Source organism: Stegostoma tigrinum, chromosome 9 (assembly GCF_030684315.1).
Source record: "Stegostoma tigrinum isolate sSteTig4 chromosome 9, sSteTig4.hap1, whole genome shotgun sequence".
NCBI lineage: Eukaryota > Metazoa > Chordata > Chondrichthyes > Orectolobiformes > Stegostomatidae > Stegostoma > Stegostoma tigrinum.
In genome coordinates, this window is record NC_081362.1 from 13,935,117 (window position 1) to 13,954,101 (window position 18,985).

General features: G+C 39.8%; 1 protein-coding gene across 5 annotated transcripts in view; it reads left to right on the top strand.

Moving 5' to 3' along the window:
* The window catches only part of ralgapa2 (Ral GTPase activating protein catalytic subunit alpha 2), a 522,648-nt gene that overhangs the window by 133,325 nt on the left and 370,338 nt on the right, over positions 1–18,985 (top strand). For all 5 annotated transcript variants that reach the window (XM_048535653.2, XM_059648353.1, XM_059648352.1 and 2 more), the window contains 5 exons: positions 1,101–1,280; positions 3,802–3,936; positions 4,709–4,857; positions 5,593–5,704; positions 18,589–18,826. In XM_048535653.2, the coding sequence (XP_048391610.2) occupies positions 1,101–1,280; positions 3,802–3,936; positions 4,709–4,857; positions 5,593–5,704; positions 18,589–18,826 (814 nt within the window). The remainder of the gene's footprint in view (positions 1–1,100; positions 1,281–3,801; positions 3,937–4,708; positions 4,858–5,592; positions 5,705–18,588; positions 18,827–18,985) is intronic.

Consider the following 18,985-nt stretch of genomic DNA (forward strand, 5'->3'; position numbering starts at 1 on the left):
TTTGTATACTGCCATATCCTCGACAGCAGTGCAAATTAGACAGTAGAGCTGAACTGTGCTTTGTGTTTAATTTGCAGATCAATTAATTTGGTATTAAAAATGTCAGCATATTAACAATACAGAAAACTATGATGTATTGGAGCCCAGTTAGCGTTATAGCATGTTGGTTGTGTATCTGTTAACAGGGGCGGGTGCTGCCGGGTAACAAAGTGCAGCCTCCCTCTTAGTTACAGAATGTTAGACATAACACATAGCCGTGAAGATTTTTACACTCATTTATATCAGGCTATACTGGACCATAACATTTTTAAAGTTTTGGCGAGATTTAGGATTGTTTTGATTCTTCATTTTATTTTGCAAGCGTAGATAGATCTTGTTCTCTCAGGCATTCAATGATCTGGCGTTCAGAGAGAAGGAATGTAAAACTGAAGCTACTTTTATGTCTAAGGTAGGCCCATTCATTTTTGAGTTGTCTTCAATAGATGTCATTCGACACTGAGATCTGAAAACCAGTTCAGAATGGAACCTTGTGCTGAAGTATCTGATTATTATAACAGAGTCAATACCATAAGTTGGTAATGTCTTAGGTGAGCAGATTAGGTTCCAAAAAACAGTCACTATAAACTGCCGTCATGTTAAAAACAAATTAAGCTATACGTGGAATTCTTTTCACTTTCACTGCTTCCATCTGATGCATGTCCTGATTTGGTGCATCTGCTACTGCTTGATTTTTATAACAATTGAATGGCAAATCTAAGTTGAAAAACTGCCAATAAAGGCTATCATAGCAAAATGCTAGTATGTAAAAAGTACTGCTTAAATGAGTCCATCACTCCATGTCGCTCAGTGTGCATTACTCCTCCGAGTTCTTCCTACATTTTAAATTAGTTTGAAGATGCTCCTGTTGTTGTGGAACAATCAATTGACAAAATATTATATGAATTTGTCAGTTAATAAATGATTGGAATGATTTCAGTAAGCTGATCAATTATAGGTGCTTCTGATATATTTGCATTCACAAACAGTTACATCTTGGTAGTTTTATCTTGTTTTATGTGTCAGTTAGTAGAGCTTGTGCATCTAATTGGTATTTCTTTTAGGGTTTTCTGCTACCGTCTTGTGAAGCATCAGCAATAAAAAAAGTGGTAAAGGTTTATCGAAAATGGATCTTGCAAGAAAACAAACCTCCATTTATGGCTGAGCCGGAAAAGTCAGAAACAGATGATGATGTTGTTGATCATCCAGAGCATCTTTCTGTATTGCTGACTGATAATAAAGAGGTAAATAAGAACTTTCAAGTGATATCAGAGCAATTAACCATTTTGCTATTTTTCATGTGATTTACCCTTTCTTGATTGATGTAAAGCAAAAATTCAAAGTTGTTGATTTCTTGTCCAGTTCTATTGGTCAAGCCTTTCTTCTCTCGGATTTGCATTTTAATCCAAGCATTAAATGATGGAGTGCAAGTTTATGTAGAATAGCCATGAGATTTACAATTGAGCAAACATGATCAAATGCAGCATGTATGTGCAATCAAGAGTAGGCTTAAGGCATTCTTGTGTCAGGAACATAGCCTGCATTTTGTCATGGACTTATCAGTGCCTGATGTTAAAGTGGCTTTTAGTGAAAAAGTGCAGCTATGTCCAGGAAATATTCTGATACTTTCCTCCTCTCAAAAAAAAACAAGAAAACAGTCCGACACCAGTATATTTAGTTGAAAATGGTGATTTTTATAAGTGTGAGATGGAACAATGTCAGATGTAAAGAACTTGTTGTATTTGCAGAGAAACCATGCATGCATTACTGAAGGAATGCTGCACTGTTGGAAATGGTGCCTTTGATTGAGGCCTTGTCTAAACTTTCAGAAAAATGGAAAAGATTCTATGGTTACCACTTAAAAGAAGAGCAGAGAGGTAGTCCTGATGGACTGGCCAATAATTATCCCTCAATCAACATCACAAAAACAGATTATTTGCTCAATTGTCCATTTCTCAGTGGAAACTTATTACAAACCTGCGTTTCCTACATGGAAACAGTGACTGCACTTCAAAACTAATTATTTTGCTGTAAAGTGCTTAGAAATATAGCTGTGCAAGGCAGGTTGATTCTTCTTATAAATGCAGGTTGATTCTTCCTTTGTATATTCCTGAGAACTATTGTGAATTGTACATTCAGAATACCATTTTATAGAAGAGATAATAGGAACTGCAGATGCTGGAGAATCTGAGATGATAAAGTGTCGAGCTGGATGAACACAGCAGGCCAAGCAGCATCTTAGGAGCAGAAAAGTTGATGTTTCGGGCCTAGACCCTTCTTCAGAAATGGCTGTTTGATGCGGGAGATGTGGTCAAGGCGTTCTTGACCACTGCGGGTTGGCGGGGGTTTGTGGTCTGGTCAGGGTGGGGGGTGTGGTGGGAAGATAAGGCCTCTGAGATGTACGGGGGATGGAATGCCTCATCCTGGGAGCAGATGTGGCGAAGGTGATGGAATTGGGAATAGGGGATGGCATTTTTGCCGGAAGGTAGGTGGGAGGTGGTGTATTCTAGGTAGCTGTGGGAGTTGGTGGGCTTGAAATGGATATCGGTTTCTAGGTGGTTGCCTGAGATGGAGACCATTTCTGATGAAGGGCCTAGGCCCAAAATGTCAGCTTTTCTGCTCCTAAGATGCTGCTTGGTCTGCTGTGTTCATCCAGCTCTACACTTCATTACCATTTTATAGAAATTTATTTCACTTGATTAACTTTGTATCCCAAACAAATGTTAAATGATGGTATAACATTTCCTACAATTTCATTTGTAAGACCATCTTATGTGTACTCTAATCTAATAGTGCTGCATTCTGGTTTATGAAATTATGAAACTTGCAATGTAGTTTTCATGTGAGCTCATCTATGGTTTGAAAACAGAGGTAGAAGTATTAATATAGAAGTCACCCAGGTGACAAAACTAGATTTCTAAAAGTGACATCAATTCAGTTTTTTTTAAAAATTGTCTATCTGAATATATGTTGGCCGTGATAAATTGTTCAGGGCATTAATGGAAGGAAGAAAATTTTGCATTCGTTTCTGGGTATTTATCCTGGCTGTGTGCTAGTGTTGTGAGAACACAGATTCAAGTCTGATGATGGCAGCTGGTGGAATTTACATTCCTTTAAAAGAAATTTGGAATTGGAAAAGCTTGTTTCGGTAATGATGGCCATGATACGATCATTGTTGTGAAGACCCACGGTAATGTGGTTAATTCTTAAGTAAACTCTGAAATGTTCTAGCAAACCTTTCTGAAGGGAATTATGAATGAACAATAAATGATGCCCAGAGCTTGTGGGCTGATAGGATAAAGTATATATTCTTCAGCATAACCTTCATGTTCTGTCAGTTTGTGAATTTTTTTTTGCTTTGAGTTTTGCCCTCTTTCTGTATCTTTTGATAGGTGTGTTCTATATGTCTAGTGTTTATATCTCGCCAAAGCTAAAAACAAAGTGTGTGCTCAATAAAAGGAGGGATAAATACATTTGAAGAAGAATGGCTTAATACCTTAATATTCAGCACTAAAATCTGACCACTAGATGGTGTTCCAAGCATTTCTCTTGATTTGGCATCATGGGGACTATTTAGGTTAATTCATGCATAATCTATGCACGTCAATTTGCTGTTTATTGGATGACAGTGATTAGTTGAGATTTATGGAATGATTGACATTTTGACTATTTCAGTGTTGGTAGATTAATTACAAAATTGAAAATGCTGTCCTCAGAGGTTTGCACTTCGTAGCATAAATATAATAAAATCTTTTTGCTTCTAAGACCATTCAGCAATCAAGGCATCGGCGTACATCTAGTTGGGGAAGAACGTACTCTTTTACAAATGCCATCAATCGGGGCTGTGTCTTTGAAGAGGAAAATGCAAATATTCAGGCCGGTATTCAATCAACTTTGCAAGTGAGTGTCGATCAAGTTCTTGCATGAGCTGATTTTTATTCTCGGTGACACTTAATAGTTTTGTTCCCCCTTTAATCATATGAGATGTGCTTCTATATCTCTCTCTTAATGTTTTATTTTTGTTGTTCGTAATCAGTTTTAATATGCAAATGATTCTTTTTCATTAATATCTCCTCCCAAAAATGAAATGTGTGGCTTTTGTTTATTCTCAACAATATATCCACAGTAGTAATGTTTCTGTGATTTATTTCGGCATGCCTTACTTTGTCATGTAGCTTTACAATGCTCGGTGACTTGCTTTCATATGATGTTCAACATGCTGTGGCTGAAAGGTCTGCAATCAGTTGCGCAACCTTTGTGGTAGAGGAAACACTCATTTCTTGCAGTATGGCTTTGTTGATACTGATCATCACTTTAGTATTCCAAACTTGATTTAAAAACTTTTTGTCCTTATGGAGTTACTTAACTCCTATTTTCTCTCAATGCTGTTTAACCTCCTGAATATTTCCACTAGTTTCTATTATTATTTCGCATTTGCACAGCTTTTGTATTGTGAAATATTCAAGGAGCAAGATATGCAGAAGTCGTATAAAATTGTGAAAGATTTTCTGAAAGAGTGCGGTTTCTATTTTGCTTTAATACACTTTGAAGTGCATCAGTGCATGGGTACATTTAGCAACTTGTCATAACAATTGCTCAGAGAAATCCGTTCCTATCAAGGGCAGTGATGCTTCAGGTACATTTTGACAGAAAATTTGTTTATTTTTGAAAGGTATTTTTGACAAATTCTGCAAATGTGTTCTTGTTGGAACCCTGCACTGATGTCTCAAAGATCCTCGCGGAACAGATTGACGTCTGCAAGGCAGTATTAAGTATCTACCGGCACATGATCATGGAATTAAACATGAGCAAGAAAACATGGTGAGTTTGGCTATCGGGCTTGTCTATATTTTTCTGATGTTTATTCTTATATTTTTGAAAGAGTAAATGTGCCCATTTACTTCAAATGTAGGTAGCACATCTTGATGTAATTTTAATTTGATACTGTTGATTTTTGTTATGTATTTCAAGCCAAAATAAATATTTAACCCTAAACTGATTCTGTTTGATTTGAAGTTTTGAGATTTTCTTTAGTTTGGGAAAGAAGATATTTTCTCTGACTCCTTGGATCCGAAATTAATTTCATGGTGTAGTTAAATGGTCGTCGTAACCATATTTTAAGTACTATAGCCCTACCATACTTAAGATGCATGAAATGTTATTCTAATGCAAATTACCTGTTGTAACTTACCTATTTCAATGTTAGGATATTTCCAAGAGCTGAAGTCCTGCACTCTGCTGCTAAGGTTCCCAAACTTTCTTCTTTTTCCCTGAAATTTATTGCTGTTCTGGTAGTCAGTTTTGTAAACTGATTACTTTGCACAGGACTATAATAGAGACCAATTTATGACTATTTGCACCTAACAGGATACCTTGCCCACAGATGTAAAATTCACTTTCTTGGACGTGATTAATTCAATGCTGAGAAAATTATACGTCTTCAAATATATTATACGATCCTAGAGGGACAGGAAATTGAGAAAAGTTCAACGTCGTTGATTTGGATGTATACTTAGTATATTTTTGAATGACTGGACTTTTTTGACTTTCATGCAGGGAGCAACTTTTGCGCATATTACTGAAGATAACTGAAGCAATTATGCCAAAGCAACAGGATTTGCACAACCGGGATATTTTTGCGGAGCACATGGCTGGCCTACTTTTCCGGGTAAAATGTGTAAATATAGCACTAGCTTATTGTGAACCTTGCTGTGTGTATGTGTCAGTACAATATATTTGTCTAATCTAACAATTTGTATTTAAAAAGGTCAAATTAGTCATTAGAACTTACAAAGCTATCTTTAATGAACCCAGGAAAGAAAACTGAGTGACTAATTGTCACCAAGAGCTCACAATGCTGATTATTGTCATGCTGGTTCATACACTTTGTATTGGTAGACATCCAAGTTGGCTCCTGTGGATTTACTTGTGGCCCTTGTGTTGGCTGAAGATGCGTATTTTGCATTACCTGTAGTGTTTACAAAGGTCAATATTTTATATTGTATCCAGCCTTGTTTTAGTGCCTTAATAATATTGTGGGATTGGTGTTAAATTGAGCAATCTCCCCCAGCGCTTATCTGGTACCCACTTAGATTAGCTGTTTCCTAATTGGTCAACATCTTCAATTATAAATTGCTGCAACTGTGTTTTCTGCATGAGCAGATATTGGGTTTTAAAAGGCCGTTGATTGGTTTTGAAACTAGTGACACTACTATAGGAATAGATCGTTGATAATATCTTAGTTTTTTTATTCATTTGTGGCATGTAGGTATCGCTGGCAGGCTAGTATTTATTGCCCGTTCCTATTTGCCTTTGAGAACGTGGTAGTGAGCCGTTTCCTTGAATCTTTGCAGCCCATCTGCTGTGGTTTGATCAACAATACCATTTGGGAGGGAATTGAAGAATTTTAACCCAGTAATAGTTTTAGAACTGTGATATATTTTTAAGTCAGGATGGTGAGTGGCTTGGAGGGAAACTTGCAGATGATGGTATTCCCAAATATTTGTTTCCTTTTTCCTTCTAGATGAAAGTGGTTGTAGTTTGGGAAAGTGCAGCGTGAGGATTTGTGGTGAACTTTGCAGTGCATCTTGTAGTACGCACTGCTGTTACTGAGCATCTCTGGTGGAGGAAATGGATTCTTGTGGATGTAGTGTGAAGTGGAGGCAATGACCTAATGGTACTATCCCTGGACTGTTAATCCAGAGACTGAGGTAGTGTTCTGGGAACCTGAGTTTGAATCCTGCCATGGCAGATAGTGGAATTTGAATAAAAATCTGGATTTACGAGTGTAAATGATAACTGTGAAGCATTGTTGATTATAGTAAAAATCCATCAGGTTCACTAATGTCCTTCAGGGAGGAAATCTGCCATCCTTACCTGGTCTAGCCTACATATCACTCCAGACACACAGCAATGTGGTTGATTCCCCTGGCAATTAAGGATGATCAATAAATGCTGGCCTAGCTTGCAATATCCTTATCCCGTGAATGAGTTTTAAAAAAAAATGAGTGGGCTGCTCTATCCTGGATGAGATACTCTCTGCACTATTCTTCAACTCTGACTTGCTATAGTAGCCTCTGTTTATATGGCAAGTATAGCTGAGTTTCTGGTCACTGGTAACCCCAGGATGTTGATAGAGGGAATTCAGTGATGGTAACATTGATTGTAAAGTTACGGTGGATAGATTGTGTCTTATTAGAGGTGGTCATAGTCTGGCATTTGTGTTTGCTCAGATCTTGTTGAATTAGAATATTTGCTTCAGTATCTGAGGTATCTCAAATGGTGCTGAATATTGAGCTATCATCAGCAAACATCACTTTTTCTGACCTTCTGTTGGAGGCAAGGTCACTGATGAAGCAACTGACGATGGTTGTGCCTAGGACACTACCCTGAAGAACCCCTATGGCGATGTCCTGGAGCTGAGATGACTGACCTCCAACAATCACGATCATCTTCCTATGTGCCAGGTATAACTCCAACGAGTGGAGAATTTTCCCCCAATACCCATTGATTCCAGTTTGCTAGGGCTTGTTGATGCTTGGTTGGATATAGCCTTGATGTCAAGGGCTGTCACTTTCACCTCACCTCCAGATTTCAGCTCATTTGTCCATGTTTGAACCAAGGCTGGAGGCTGAGTGGCCCTGGTGGAACCCAAACTGGGTGCCAGTGAATAGGTTGTTGCTGCCCAGTTGTTTCGTGATAGCACTATTGATGACCAATTCAATTGTTTTACTGATGATTGAGAGTTGACTGGTGGGGCAGTAATTGGGTGGGTTGGATTTGTCCTGCTTTTAATGCAGAGAGGAGATACATGGGGAAATTTCCACATTGTTGAGTAGATGCCAATGTTGTAACTTTACTGGAAGAGCTTGGCTAGGGAAGCAGCGAGTTTTGGAGCACAAGTCTTCAGTACTGTGCGGAATACAGCCTTTGCTGTATCCAGTGTCTCCAACTATTGATTGATATCCCGTGAAGTGACTGAAGACAAATCTGTAACGCTGGAGATCACTGGAGGAGGTGTGATGGATCATCCACTTGGCACTTCCAGCTGAAGATTGGCACGAATGCTTCAATCTTATATTTTGCACTGGTGTGCTGGGCTCTTAGATCGTTAAGAATTAGATATTTGTGGTGCCTTCTCCTCCAATGAGTTGTTTAAATGTCCACTACCATTCATGACTAAATGTAGCAGGCCTGTATTTATTTTTCTTATTGATTCTTTTAATCTTACATTTTATGGCTTCAAATTAGCAAATTCCCTAAAATTATTTGAAATTGAAATTACAATTTAGGTTCACCTGATTTCTGAAATATTTGAACTATGCTTACTGTAGGTTTTATCTTGCAGTTTCTATAATAACATTAGTTAGGAACCTGTCATGATGGGTAGCATGGTGGATGGGTGCACTTGAATTTTTCCTGGCTCCCGTTCTGGTCGTTCCCTTTCGTGCAGACCCAGTTTTGTTACCAAGATTATGGAGGAAAGCCATCAATGAGTCTAGCACAGAGTTGGCTTTACCATCCAATATCTCATATGGTTGAGCTGCACCAAACATCATCCAGCTTTCTCTAAAGCCTAGAAATCTTGGATTGTCTTAGAGAACCATGATAATTTCAACATGGCCAATAACAACAACCATTCATGAAGCAACTTTTAATGTCGAAAAACACACTGGGCAACTCAGCGGCAAATGTTATTCCAGTGTAGATGGAAGTTGCAAATGGGTAGACTGCAAAATCTCTCTCACACCAAACTCTGAAGAATTGTCCAGGAAATTGCTGGCTCCCTAACGTCTCACTTCCCTTGTGCGCTTAGTATTTAACAACAACTGTGAAGATGATTGAGTCTTTAAACTTCAGAATATAAGAGCTAACAGTTGTATAAAGAGGATATAGTTTGCATTCCTCTGACAGCCCTGCGTGAGAGGGTGCTGTCAGAATGGAATTATGGCTCTGCATTTCTGAAGGAGTCTTGATCAAAATCTCCCCTCAGAAATTTGAGGCTACTCCTTGCAGATTGTCACTTAAATCAAGCATATAATGTAAAAAAAAAGTCGATGCTTTATCTGCATTGTGGGATGACACAGTTCCTGAAATGTATCTTCACTGTCCCGTATCCTTATCCCTAATAAGTATGAACAGCTTATGGTCTTGTTTGTTACTCGCTAGAGCTCATTCATTCAGAGAATCTATTGCTGTTTCCAAATTCTACTTTTCGCAAAGTCAGACCTTTCTCGCACTCCTTCTGAATTACCCTTGGACTTCCGTCTGTTTAAAGTTTCTCTTCCATCACCCATCTTCACTTGTTAGTCTTATCTTGTTTGTAAGATATCTGGGTGACTTCCTTCGTGTCATTCCCACTAAAATGCTGTCTATTCAATTTTTGTTCTTGACCCAATGCTAGCTGGTATTTTGTGCAAGGAGGGATAGGTTAAAGATTTCCTTTTGTGGGGAAATCTATATTTCAAAGTTTAATTTATATATTTTTGAGATTATTCTCAAAACAAATTGAACTGAAAGTTAAATTAACATAGAGCAGAAAACAAAAACAAAAACCTTCAAGTACAATTGAACTTAACACGAAGAAAACTAAAACCAACTGAGGTTGTGTCATAGAAACTGAACCATGTTGCAAGTTATAGAAGGACACAGACAAGTTTATTTGTGTGGTGGCATTTGTTAAGTATTCATATGTAAGCTGCAGAATTGATTGTTACTAGGGTTGTTGATTTGTTTGATGAGCTGGTAGGTTTGCTTGCAGATGTTTCATCATCATACTAGACAACATCATCAGTGCACCTCCGATGAAGTGTTGTTGGTCCGTCCCACTTGTTATTGATGTGGCCCAGTTTGATGTGATGGTTGGTCTCTTATGGTTCTGCTTCGTAGTTGTTGGTATGTAGGGTCTATTTCCACATGTTTGTTGATGGAGCTCCGAGTTGAGTACCAAGCCTCTAGGAATTCCTATGTGTGTCTTTATCTTTTCCAGGGTTGTTTATGTTGTCTCAGTCAAACTGGTGGCAGCCTTAGTGTATATGGTGGGGGTGGTGGAGAAACATACTAGTTGATTGTGTCTCTTGGTAGCTGGTTGGTGCTCATGTACCCTGATAGTTTTTTTTTCAAGGTCTGCCCAGTATATTGTTTGAGGCAGTCCTTTATATGGGATTTTTATATATAACATTGGTCCTGTCAGTTGTGTGTTTGGGATCCTTTGTTCTAGGCAGTAGTTGTAGTGCAGCTGTGGGTTTGTGTGCTACCATGATTCCGAGTGGTCGGAGTAGTCTGGTGGTCATGTCTGATACGTTCTTGATGTATGGCAGGGTGACTAGTATAATTGGCCTTGCTGTGTTTTCCTGTTGTCTGTTAAGTACCAGCAGATTACACTTTTTGGGTCGCTGTTTTGTTTTTAAAGATGCTGTGGAGGTACCCTTCAGCTTTGTGCTTTTCCAGGGTGCTGTAGTGTGTCATGGCTCTTTTGAACAAAGTTCTGATGCAGCTCTATTTGTGGGTGTTGGGGTTGTTGTTGTTATTGTAGTTAGGTGTGTGGTCCGTATGGGTGGCATTCCTTATATGTTGGTCGGGAGCTCACTGTTGGCCCTTTGTTCGACCATTAAGTCCAGGTATGGGAGTCAGTTGTGGTTCTCTTTCCCAGTGAATTTTATGCTGTTGAGAATGGCGTTGATGAGTTGGTGGGTTTCCTTCAGTTTTGTGCACTTGATGACAACAAATACGCCATCCGCATAGTGGACCTGCAGTTTTGGCTGGTTAATGGGAAGAGCTGTCAGTTCGCATCTTTGCACTACTGTTTCAGCTATAAGCCCTGACATGGGTCATTCCAAGGGTATTTGGTTGACTTATTTGTATAGCTGGCTGTTGAAGACAAAGTGGATCGTGAGGCATAAGTCTCGCAGTTAAGAGTTTGTGTTTGGTCGTTTTGGTGTTGGAGGGGTTTGGCATAATTGGTTCGTCTAGTAACAAGACTAGTGTTCCCTTAACTAAGGGGATGTCATTGGAAGTAAACAGTGTTGTCATGTCAAAAGAGGTCATAATTTTGTCTTTGTCGATTCTGGCATCTTTGATATTGAGGAGTTCTTAGGCAAGTGGTTAGCTTGGGTTGAGCCATTTGCCAGGTGTCAGTTTCCTTACTAATTCTTCAGCCAGTCTGTATGTTGGTGTACCTGGGAGGGGGACTGTGGGTCTAAGGGTCACTTCTGGCTCATTTATCTTGTGGACCCCGTAGGAATGGGTTCTGTTTGATTCCTCCAGTTTCACCCTCAGGTAGTCTGTTTTGTTAATTTCCCCTGCCTGGTGTAATTCCCTTAGGGTAGCGGTGATTTGGTTTTCCAGTTCTGGCATGGGGTCTGTTGCCATCTGTAGGTAGGTGCTGGTATCTGCCAGATTGTTACTCATCCTCTTGTTGCTAGATTATCATAAATCCCTGGAACTATCTGCAAAAATAAGATCTAAAAAGCTATTTCAGAACAAGGATTCTTGTTTGTAGGACAGTGCCATATTATTGTGGCATAAAATTTTACAGGTTGTTGGAATCAGGATAAAAGTATGCTCAAAAGACAAGATGCATTGAGTTACAGCCTTTGCTTTAATTCCCAAGCTTGCCTTTAATCCACATCTGTCCAAGCTCGTTGGTTCCCAGTTCCTGTTTCCTACAATTAAAACCAATGGATATTTTTAAAATCTCAGGTATGGTGGGTAGTGTGGTAATGTCACTGCACTAGTAATTCAGAGGCTTGGATTAATGTTCCAGGCATATGATTTAAATACCACCAGAACAGTTGGTGGAGTTCAAATTCAGAGAACAGCTGGTCTCATTAATGATGACCATAAAAGCACCATTGCTGTAAAACAAAAACAAAATCTTGGGGTGGAAATCTGTCACATTCATCTAGTCAAATGGAATAAGGTGGCTGAACTTGTAGGAAGGGTTGGTACCTGGGACTTCGATGTTGTGGTCATTTCAGAGACATGGATAGAGCAGGGACAGGAATGGTTGTTGCAGGCTCTGGGGTTTTCAGTAAGATCAGGGAAGGTGGTAAAAGAGGGGGAGGTGTGGCACTGTTAGTCAAAGACAGTATTACGGTAGCAGAGAGGATGTTTGAGGGCTTGTCCACTGAGGTAGTATGGGCTGAGGTTAGAAACAGGAAAGGAGAGGTCACCCTGTTGGGAGTTTTCTATATGCATCTGAAAAGTTCCAGAGATACAGAGGAAAGGATTGCAAAGATGATTCTGGATAGGAGCAAAAGTAACCGGGTAGTTGTCATGGGGGACTTTAAATTTCCAAATATTGATTGGAAAAGCTATGGTTCAAGCATTTTAGAGGGGTCAGTTTTTGTCCAATGTGTGCAAGAGGGTTTTCTGACATAGTGTGTAGATCCACCAACAAGAGGCGAGGCTGCATTGGATTTGATACTGGGTAAGGAACCATGCCAGGTGTTAGATTTGGAGGTAGGTGAGCACTTTGGTGATAGTGACCGCAATTCAGTGACATTTACTTTAGCAATGGAAAGGGATAGGTGTATACCATTTGGCAAGAGTTATAGCTGGGGGAAAGGCAATTATGAGGTCATTAGGCAAGATTTAAGATGCACTGGATAGGGAAGGAAGCTGCAGGGACTGGGCACAATTGAAATGTGGAGCTTGTTCAAGGAACAGCTACTGCGTGCCCTTAATAAGTATGTACCGGTCAGGCAGGGAGGAAGTGGTCGAGCGAGGGAACCATGATTTACTAAAGAAGTTGAACCTCTTGTCAAGAGGAAGAAGGAGGCTTATGTAAAGATGAAGCGTGAAGGCTCAGTTAGGGCGCTTGAGAGTTACAAGTTAGCCAGAAAGGGTCTAAACAGAGCGCAAGAGGAGCCAGGAGGGGACATGAGAAGTCTTTGGCAGGTAGGATCAAGGAAAACGCTAAAGCTTTCTATAGGTATATCAGGAATAAAAGAGTGATTAGAGTAAGATTAGGACCCGTCAAGGACAGTAGTGGGAAGTTGTGCGTGGAGTCTGAAGAGATAGGAGAGGTGCTAAATGAACAATTTTTGTCAGTGTTCACACAGGAAAAAGATAGTGTTTTCGTGAAGAATACTGAGATACAGGCTGTAAGACGAGACAGCATGAAGGCTCATATGGAAGCAATTCTGGAAAGTGTGAAAATAGATAAGTCCCCTGGGCTGGATGGGATTTATCTTCGGATTCTCTGGGTGGCTAGGGAGGAGATTGCAGAGCCTTTGGCTTTGATCTATATGTCATCATTGTCTACAGGAGTAGTGCCAGAAGACTGAGGATAGCAAATGTCCCCTTGCTCAAGAAGGGGAGTAGAGACAACCCTGTTAATTATAGACCAGTGAGCCTTACTTCGGTTGTGGGTGAAGTGTTGGAGAGGATAATAAGAGAGAGGATTTATAATCATCAGAAAGGAATAATTTGATTAGCGGTAGTCAACGCAGTTTTGTGAAGGATAGGTCGTGCCTCACAAACCTTATTGAGATCTTTGAGAAGGTGACCCAACAGGCGGACAAGGGTAAAGCGGTTGATGTGGTGTATATGGATTTCAGTAAAGCTTTTGATAAGGTTCCCCACGGTAGGCAATTGTAGAAAATACGGAGGCATAGAATTGAGGGTGATTTAGCGGTTTGGATCTGAAATTGCCTAGCTCAGCTGTAAGAAGGCAGAGGGTGATGGTTGATGGGAAATGTTCAGCCTGGAGTTCAGTTACTGGTGGTGTACCACAAGGATCTGTTTTGGGGCCACTGCTGTTTGTCATTTTCATAAATGACTTGGATGAGGCTTAGATGGATGGGTTAGTAAATTTTTGGATGACACTAAAGTTGATGGAATTGTGGATAGAGTGGAAGGAAGTTGCAGGTTACAGAAGGACATAGATAAGCTGCAGAGCTGGACTGAGAGGTGGCAAATGGAGTTTATTGCGGAGAAGTGTGAGGTGATTCACTTTGGAAGGAGTGACAGAAATACAGAGTACTGGGCAAATGGTAAGATTCTGGGTAGTGTGGATGAGCGGAGAGATCTCGGTGTCCATGTGCATAGATCCCTGAAAGTTGCCACCCAGGTTGATAGGGTTGTTAAGAAGGCGTACGGTGTGTTAGGTTTTATTGGTAGCAGGATTGAGTTTCGGAGCCATGAGGTCTTGTTGCAGCTGTACAAAACTCTGGTACGGTTGCACTTGGAGTATTGCATACAGTTCTATTCACCACCTTACAGGAAGGATGTGGAAGCATTGGAAAGGATGCAGAGGAAATTTACCAGGATGTTGCCCGGTATGGAGGGAAGGTCTTGTGAGAAAAGGCTGAGGGACTTGAGGCTGTTTTCTTTAGAGAGAAGAAGGTTAAGAGGCAACTTAATAGAGACATACAAGATGATCAGAGCATTAGATAGGATGGACAGTGAGCCTTTTTCTTCAGATGGTGATGGCTAGCATGAGGGGACATAGCTTTAAATTGAGGGGTGATAGATATAGGACTGATGTCAGAGGTAGGTTCTTTACGCAGAAAGTCGTCAGGGCATGGAATGTCCTGCCTGCAACACTAGTAGACTCGCCAACTTTAAGGGCATTTAATCTTTGGATAAACATATGGATGATAATGGAATAGTGTTAGGTTAGATGGGCTTCAGATTGTTTTCACAGGTCAGCACAGCATCGGCGGCCAAAGGGCCTATACTGCGCTGTTATGTTCTCTGTTCTACATGTGCCTGCAGACCCATAGCAAAGGGTTTGACTCTTAACTGCCCCTTGAAATGGACTAGCAAGCCACCCAATTCGGGGAAGTTTGTTAAAGACTTCAAAAAAATTGTTCGCTGGTGGATTTTGAATATACAATCCAGATTTTTTTTTAAGTAATTACTGCTAATATTGTGATTGATTGTCAGATTTTGTAATGAGCGAATAATTCCATCATAACTGAGAATTGCCTCATTTTGTTACGTGCCATGTACACTTGCCAATATTCATTACAAATAGGCTGCACTGTGTAGTTTTGTGTAGTATAAGGATTCATTTATGCAACAATGTGCATATATATGGTTGTACAAAAGCAAGAAGAGGCTTTTGTTCCTTTGCTAGGTGTTGAATTTGCCTTCACATGTCGGATGCTGAATAATAAGGTTTGATATTAAATGACTTTAAATTCTGCTTTAAATTGATCAACAAGTTACTTTCCAACAGTCTGGTCATGATTTTCCTCATTATTAACATTGGCATAACCTCTAATACTACAATTTTGTTACTACCAGGCCTGTTGTGATGCAAGATTTAGAGTAGTAATTAAGGAATTTGTATTTTATAGTTAAGGTAAATAGGTTTTTTGGTTTTATTTCTGTGAAGGTAGCTTGCTTCTTTTAAGAGACCAGAAAGCCACTTTTCAACATTTCACACAAATTCTAAGAAAGCATCTGGCATATAATAAACGACTAGGTGCGTTATCTGGGCAGTTAACTAATGAATTCTTTACAAGGTTGACACTTTGGAGAATACAGAGACTTGGAGATGGACGTGCAAAGTCAGTTTCAGTTGTGAAGAAAAGTTTCACACCAGCAGAAAGGCACTTCAGTTTGTGACAGCCTGTGCTTTAGGAGCTGGGCAAAAAGTTCTTAACTATTTTAGCAGTTAGACAGGGCTTTTGTTACAGATCCGTTGGAAAAGTGAGTGAGGGAGCCAGTGATTTTTGAGTCTCTTGGAGAGAATCATATCTTTTGAATGTGTAGAAGGCCCCTGAAGGAAAGTACTTGCACCTTGTCAGTTAAGAAAGAAAGAAATTAAACAATTAAAACAGTGTTGTTGCTTCACTGAGGTTGTGTCTGTAAAGGAAATTGCTGGGAAAAGGGATTCAGGTTTTCTTGCTGTCTTTAAAGCTTTCTAAACTGCTTTTTTACATGTATATTAATAACTTGGTTTTATCTTGACCATATTCATATTTATCATTGACCGCAGTTGCACAAAGATACCGTGACTGATGACCACTGGTAAGAAAACAACAAAAAGAAAATGTATAATCTATCATGCGAGGTTTCACTTTGAGACTTGACTTGTCCAGTAATACCATCAACTGGGATAATAACATTGTAGTTAACATACTTTGCAGGTGTTCAGTCTTCAAGAACTGAACTAATTTTTTGCAAAAGCCATTTTTGTTAGCATTCAGTGACTACAACTGCTTTTCTGCCATTTTGCTCCTCATTCCATGCATTTGCTGCTTCATTTCTACACACGAGGCATTGAGTCAAAAGTGTGCTTAGTCTGTCCAGGACATGGTTTCACGCCTGTTCTGTGCAAAACTCTAGTATAACTACAGTCTGTCTGAATTTGAGCCTAGAACAACACATACCAAGTGACAAGGGAGAGCAAAATGCACGGAGTGTAAGATTTGCTCTGAAGAATGGAGGTGTTCTAACTGTAAATTTTAACCTTTTGCTGTTTACCATTTTTGCCATTTTATTAAGCTGATTTTATTATTGTAACTTTTAATACTGTTTTCGTTTAAATTAAGTAGAAGCATTATATGGTTTCCTAGAAATCACAACAATGATCATGAATGCTGACATTTGTTGAAATTTTCTTCACATCGTTGCACATGTTTGCACCATATTAATTTTAGAATTCTAGAAAACCTTTGCACTGTCTTTTTGCGTTTTTTTTTAACTTTCTGTCTTTAATTATTTAACTGATTTATCTTTATCCAAAGGCAATTTATGCTTTAAAACAAAACAAACAAAAATAAGCAGCAGAGTCACAGAGAGAGATGCAACTGGAGGAGGTGAAATTGAATTAAATTGCCTTTTCTTTGAATTTCACAATTCGTTACCTTTTTTTGCAAAATAAATGTGGAGTGAATTAGTTGTTGGGGTTGGGGTGTCTGTGGGGTGGGGTAATTGCACCTTATTTTGCAAAGCCAGGAAATTGTGTGAAATAATGAGATTATTGGTGATGTAAAGTAGGTAGGTTATTCAACTTGTCTTTGTTGGGTAGAATAGGGACAGTTTTTTAAATGTGTTTTTCTTTGGAAAACTGGGAAAACAAAGCTGTCCAGGGTCAAGAGACAGTAGGAACTGCAGATGCTGGAGAATCTGAGATGACAAGGTGTAGACCTGAATGAACACAGCAGGCCGAGCAGGAAGGTTTCAGGCCTCGACCCTTCTTCAGAAATGGGGGAGGGGAAGGGGGTCCTGAAATAAATAGGGAGAGAGGAGGAGGTGGAGAGGAGACAGACCGATCAAAGAAGTGGGCATGGAGCCAGTAAAGGTGAGTGTAGGTGGGGAGGTAGGGAGAAGATAGGTCAGTCCAGGGAGGACAGACACGTCAAGGGGGCAGGATGAGGTTAGTAGATAGGAGATGAGGGTGGGGCTTGAGGTGGGAGGATGGGATACGTGGGAGGAAGGACTGTCCTCCCTTGACTGACCTATCTCCTCCCTACTCTCCCCTTTACTGGCTCCATCTCTGCCTCTTTGACCTGTCTGTCTCCTCTCCACCTACCTTGTTAATCCATCTTCCATCTGCCTCTCCCCTCTCCCTATTTATTTCAGAACCCCCTTCCCCTCCCCCATTTCTGAAGAAAGGTCGAGTCCCAAAACGTCATCCTTCCTGCTCCTCTGCTGCTTGGCCTTCTGTGTTAATTCAGCTCTATCCAGGGTCAGTGCAGCAGTGCTCCGTCTGTATTAGCATACTTAAAAAGGAATCACGTACTGTGCTGAGACCAGCACACTAAAGCAGTACAGATCCAAACAGTCGAGAGCGTTGGGGAAGTAAATGCAGTGCTGAGTTAGAGGGCACTCATCTTCATTGTTTTATTCAACGTCATTCGGAAACAATTTGCATGATCAGTTTATACCACTGATGTAAGGATAAATGCACGTAGAATGTCAACACCTGAAAGTGTTGACCCAATTTATATGTGCAGTGATCTAATTGTTTTGTTTCTCAGTGACATGGGAATGGAGCACTGAATTTAGACAAAAACTGAAAGAACTGTGGATACTGTAAATCAATAACAAAAAGTGGATGAAAAACTCAGCAGGTCTGGCAGCATCTGTGAAGAAAATAAACACAGTTGGTGTTTCGGGTTCTCGGATGAGGAAGGGTCACCAGACCCGAAGCATTAACTCTGTTTATTTTCTTCACAGATGTTGCCAGACCTGCTGAGCGTTTCCATTCACTTTGTTTTTGTTGCACTAAATTTAGAACTTAATTCTCTGTTTCAGTTAAATCCAAGTGTATATATCTGTCATGAAATTAAATAACAGGCATCGCACTTCAAAAAATTACTTCACGAAGTAAACAGTTGTGGATTGTTGTAGTTTGCTATTTGCTGTTGCTTGGACGTTGAGGTTTTTATGTGTGAATTGTGATTTGTGCTGAGACAGTGTATTTGATTCAGTTACTATGCTTTATTATGCCGATGTGCAGTCGCAGGAAAAGTAAAGGCTTTTAGTATTATATGTTTTTAGCTTAATGTTGACCTTGTGTCAATTTGTAATCAAACTTAAAAAGATTTCACTACAGCAATATCAATCTTGAACTATTTTTCCTCTCTCCAGACGCTCATTGTCGCCTGGATTCGGGCTAATTTAAGTGTGTATATCTCACGGGAACTATGGGATGAGCTGCTGTCTGTGCTTTCTTCTCTCACTGCCTGGAATGAACTGATTGCTGAATGGGCAAAAATAATGGATTCTCTCACTGTGGTGTTGGCAAGATGTGTGTACGGTCTGGATATGAATGATTTACCACTGGACAAGCTAAGTGAGCAAAAGGAAAAGAAACAAAGAGGGAGAGGTAATAAAATTTAGACAACTGTTTGGAGGGCTGTCATTTTAAGAATTAGAGGAAATGTGGCCCAGATGCCAACCTCAGTCTGCTAGGGTATACTAATCCTGTTATCAGTGTGTTGCCAGAATGGAAGTGTGCATCTGATGTTTTTGAATAGTGATGGAG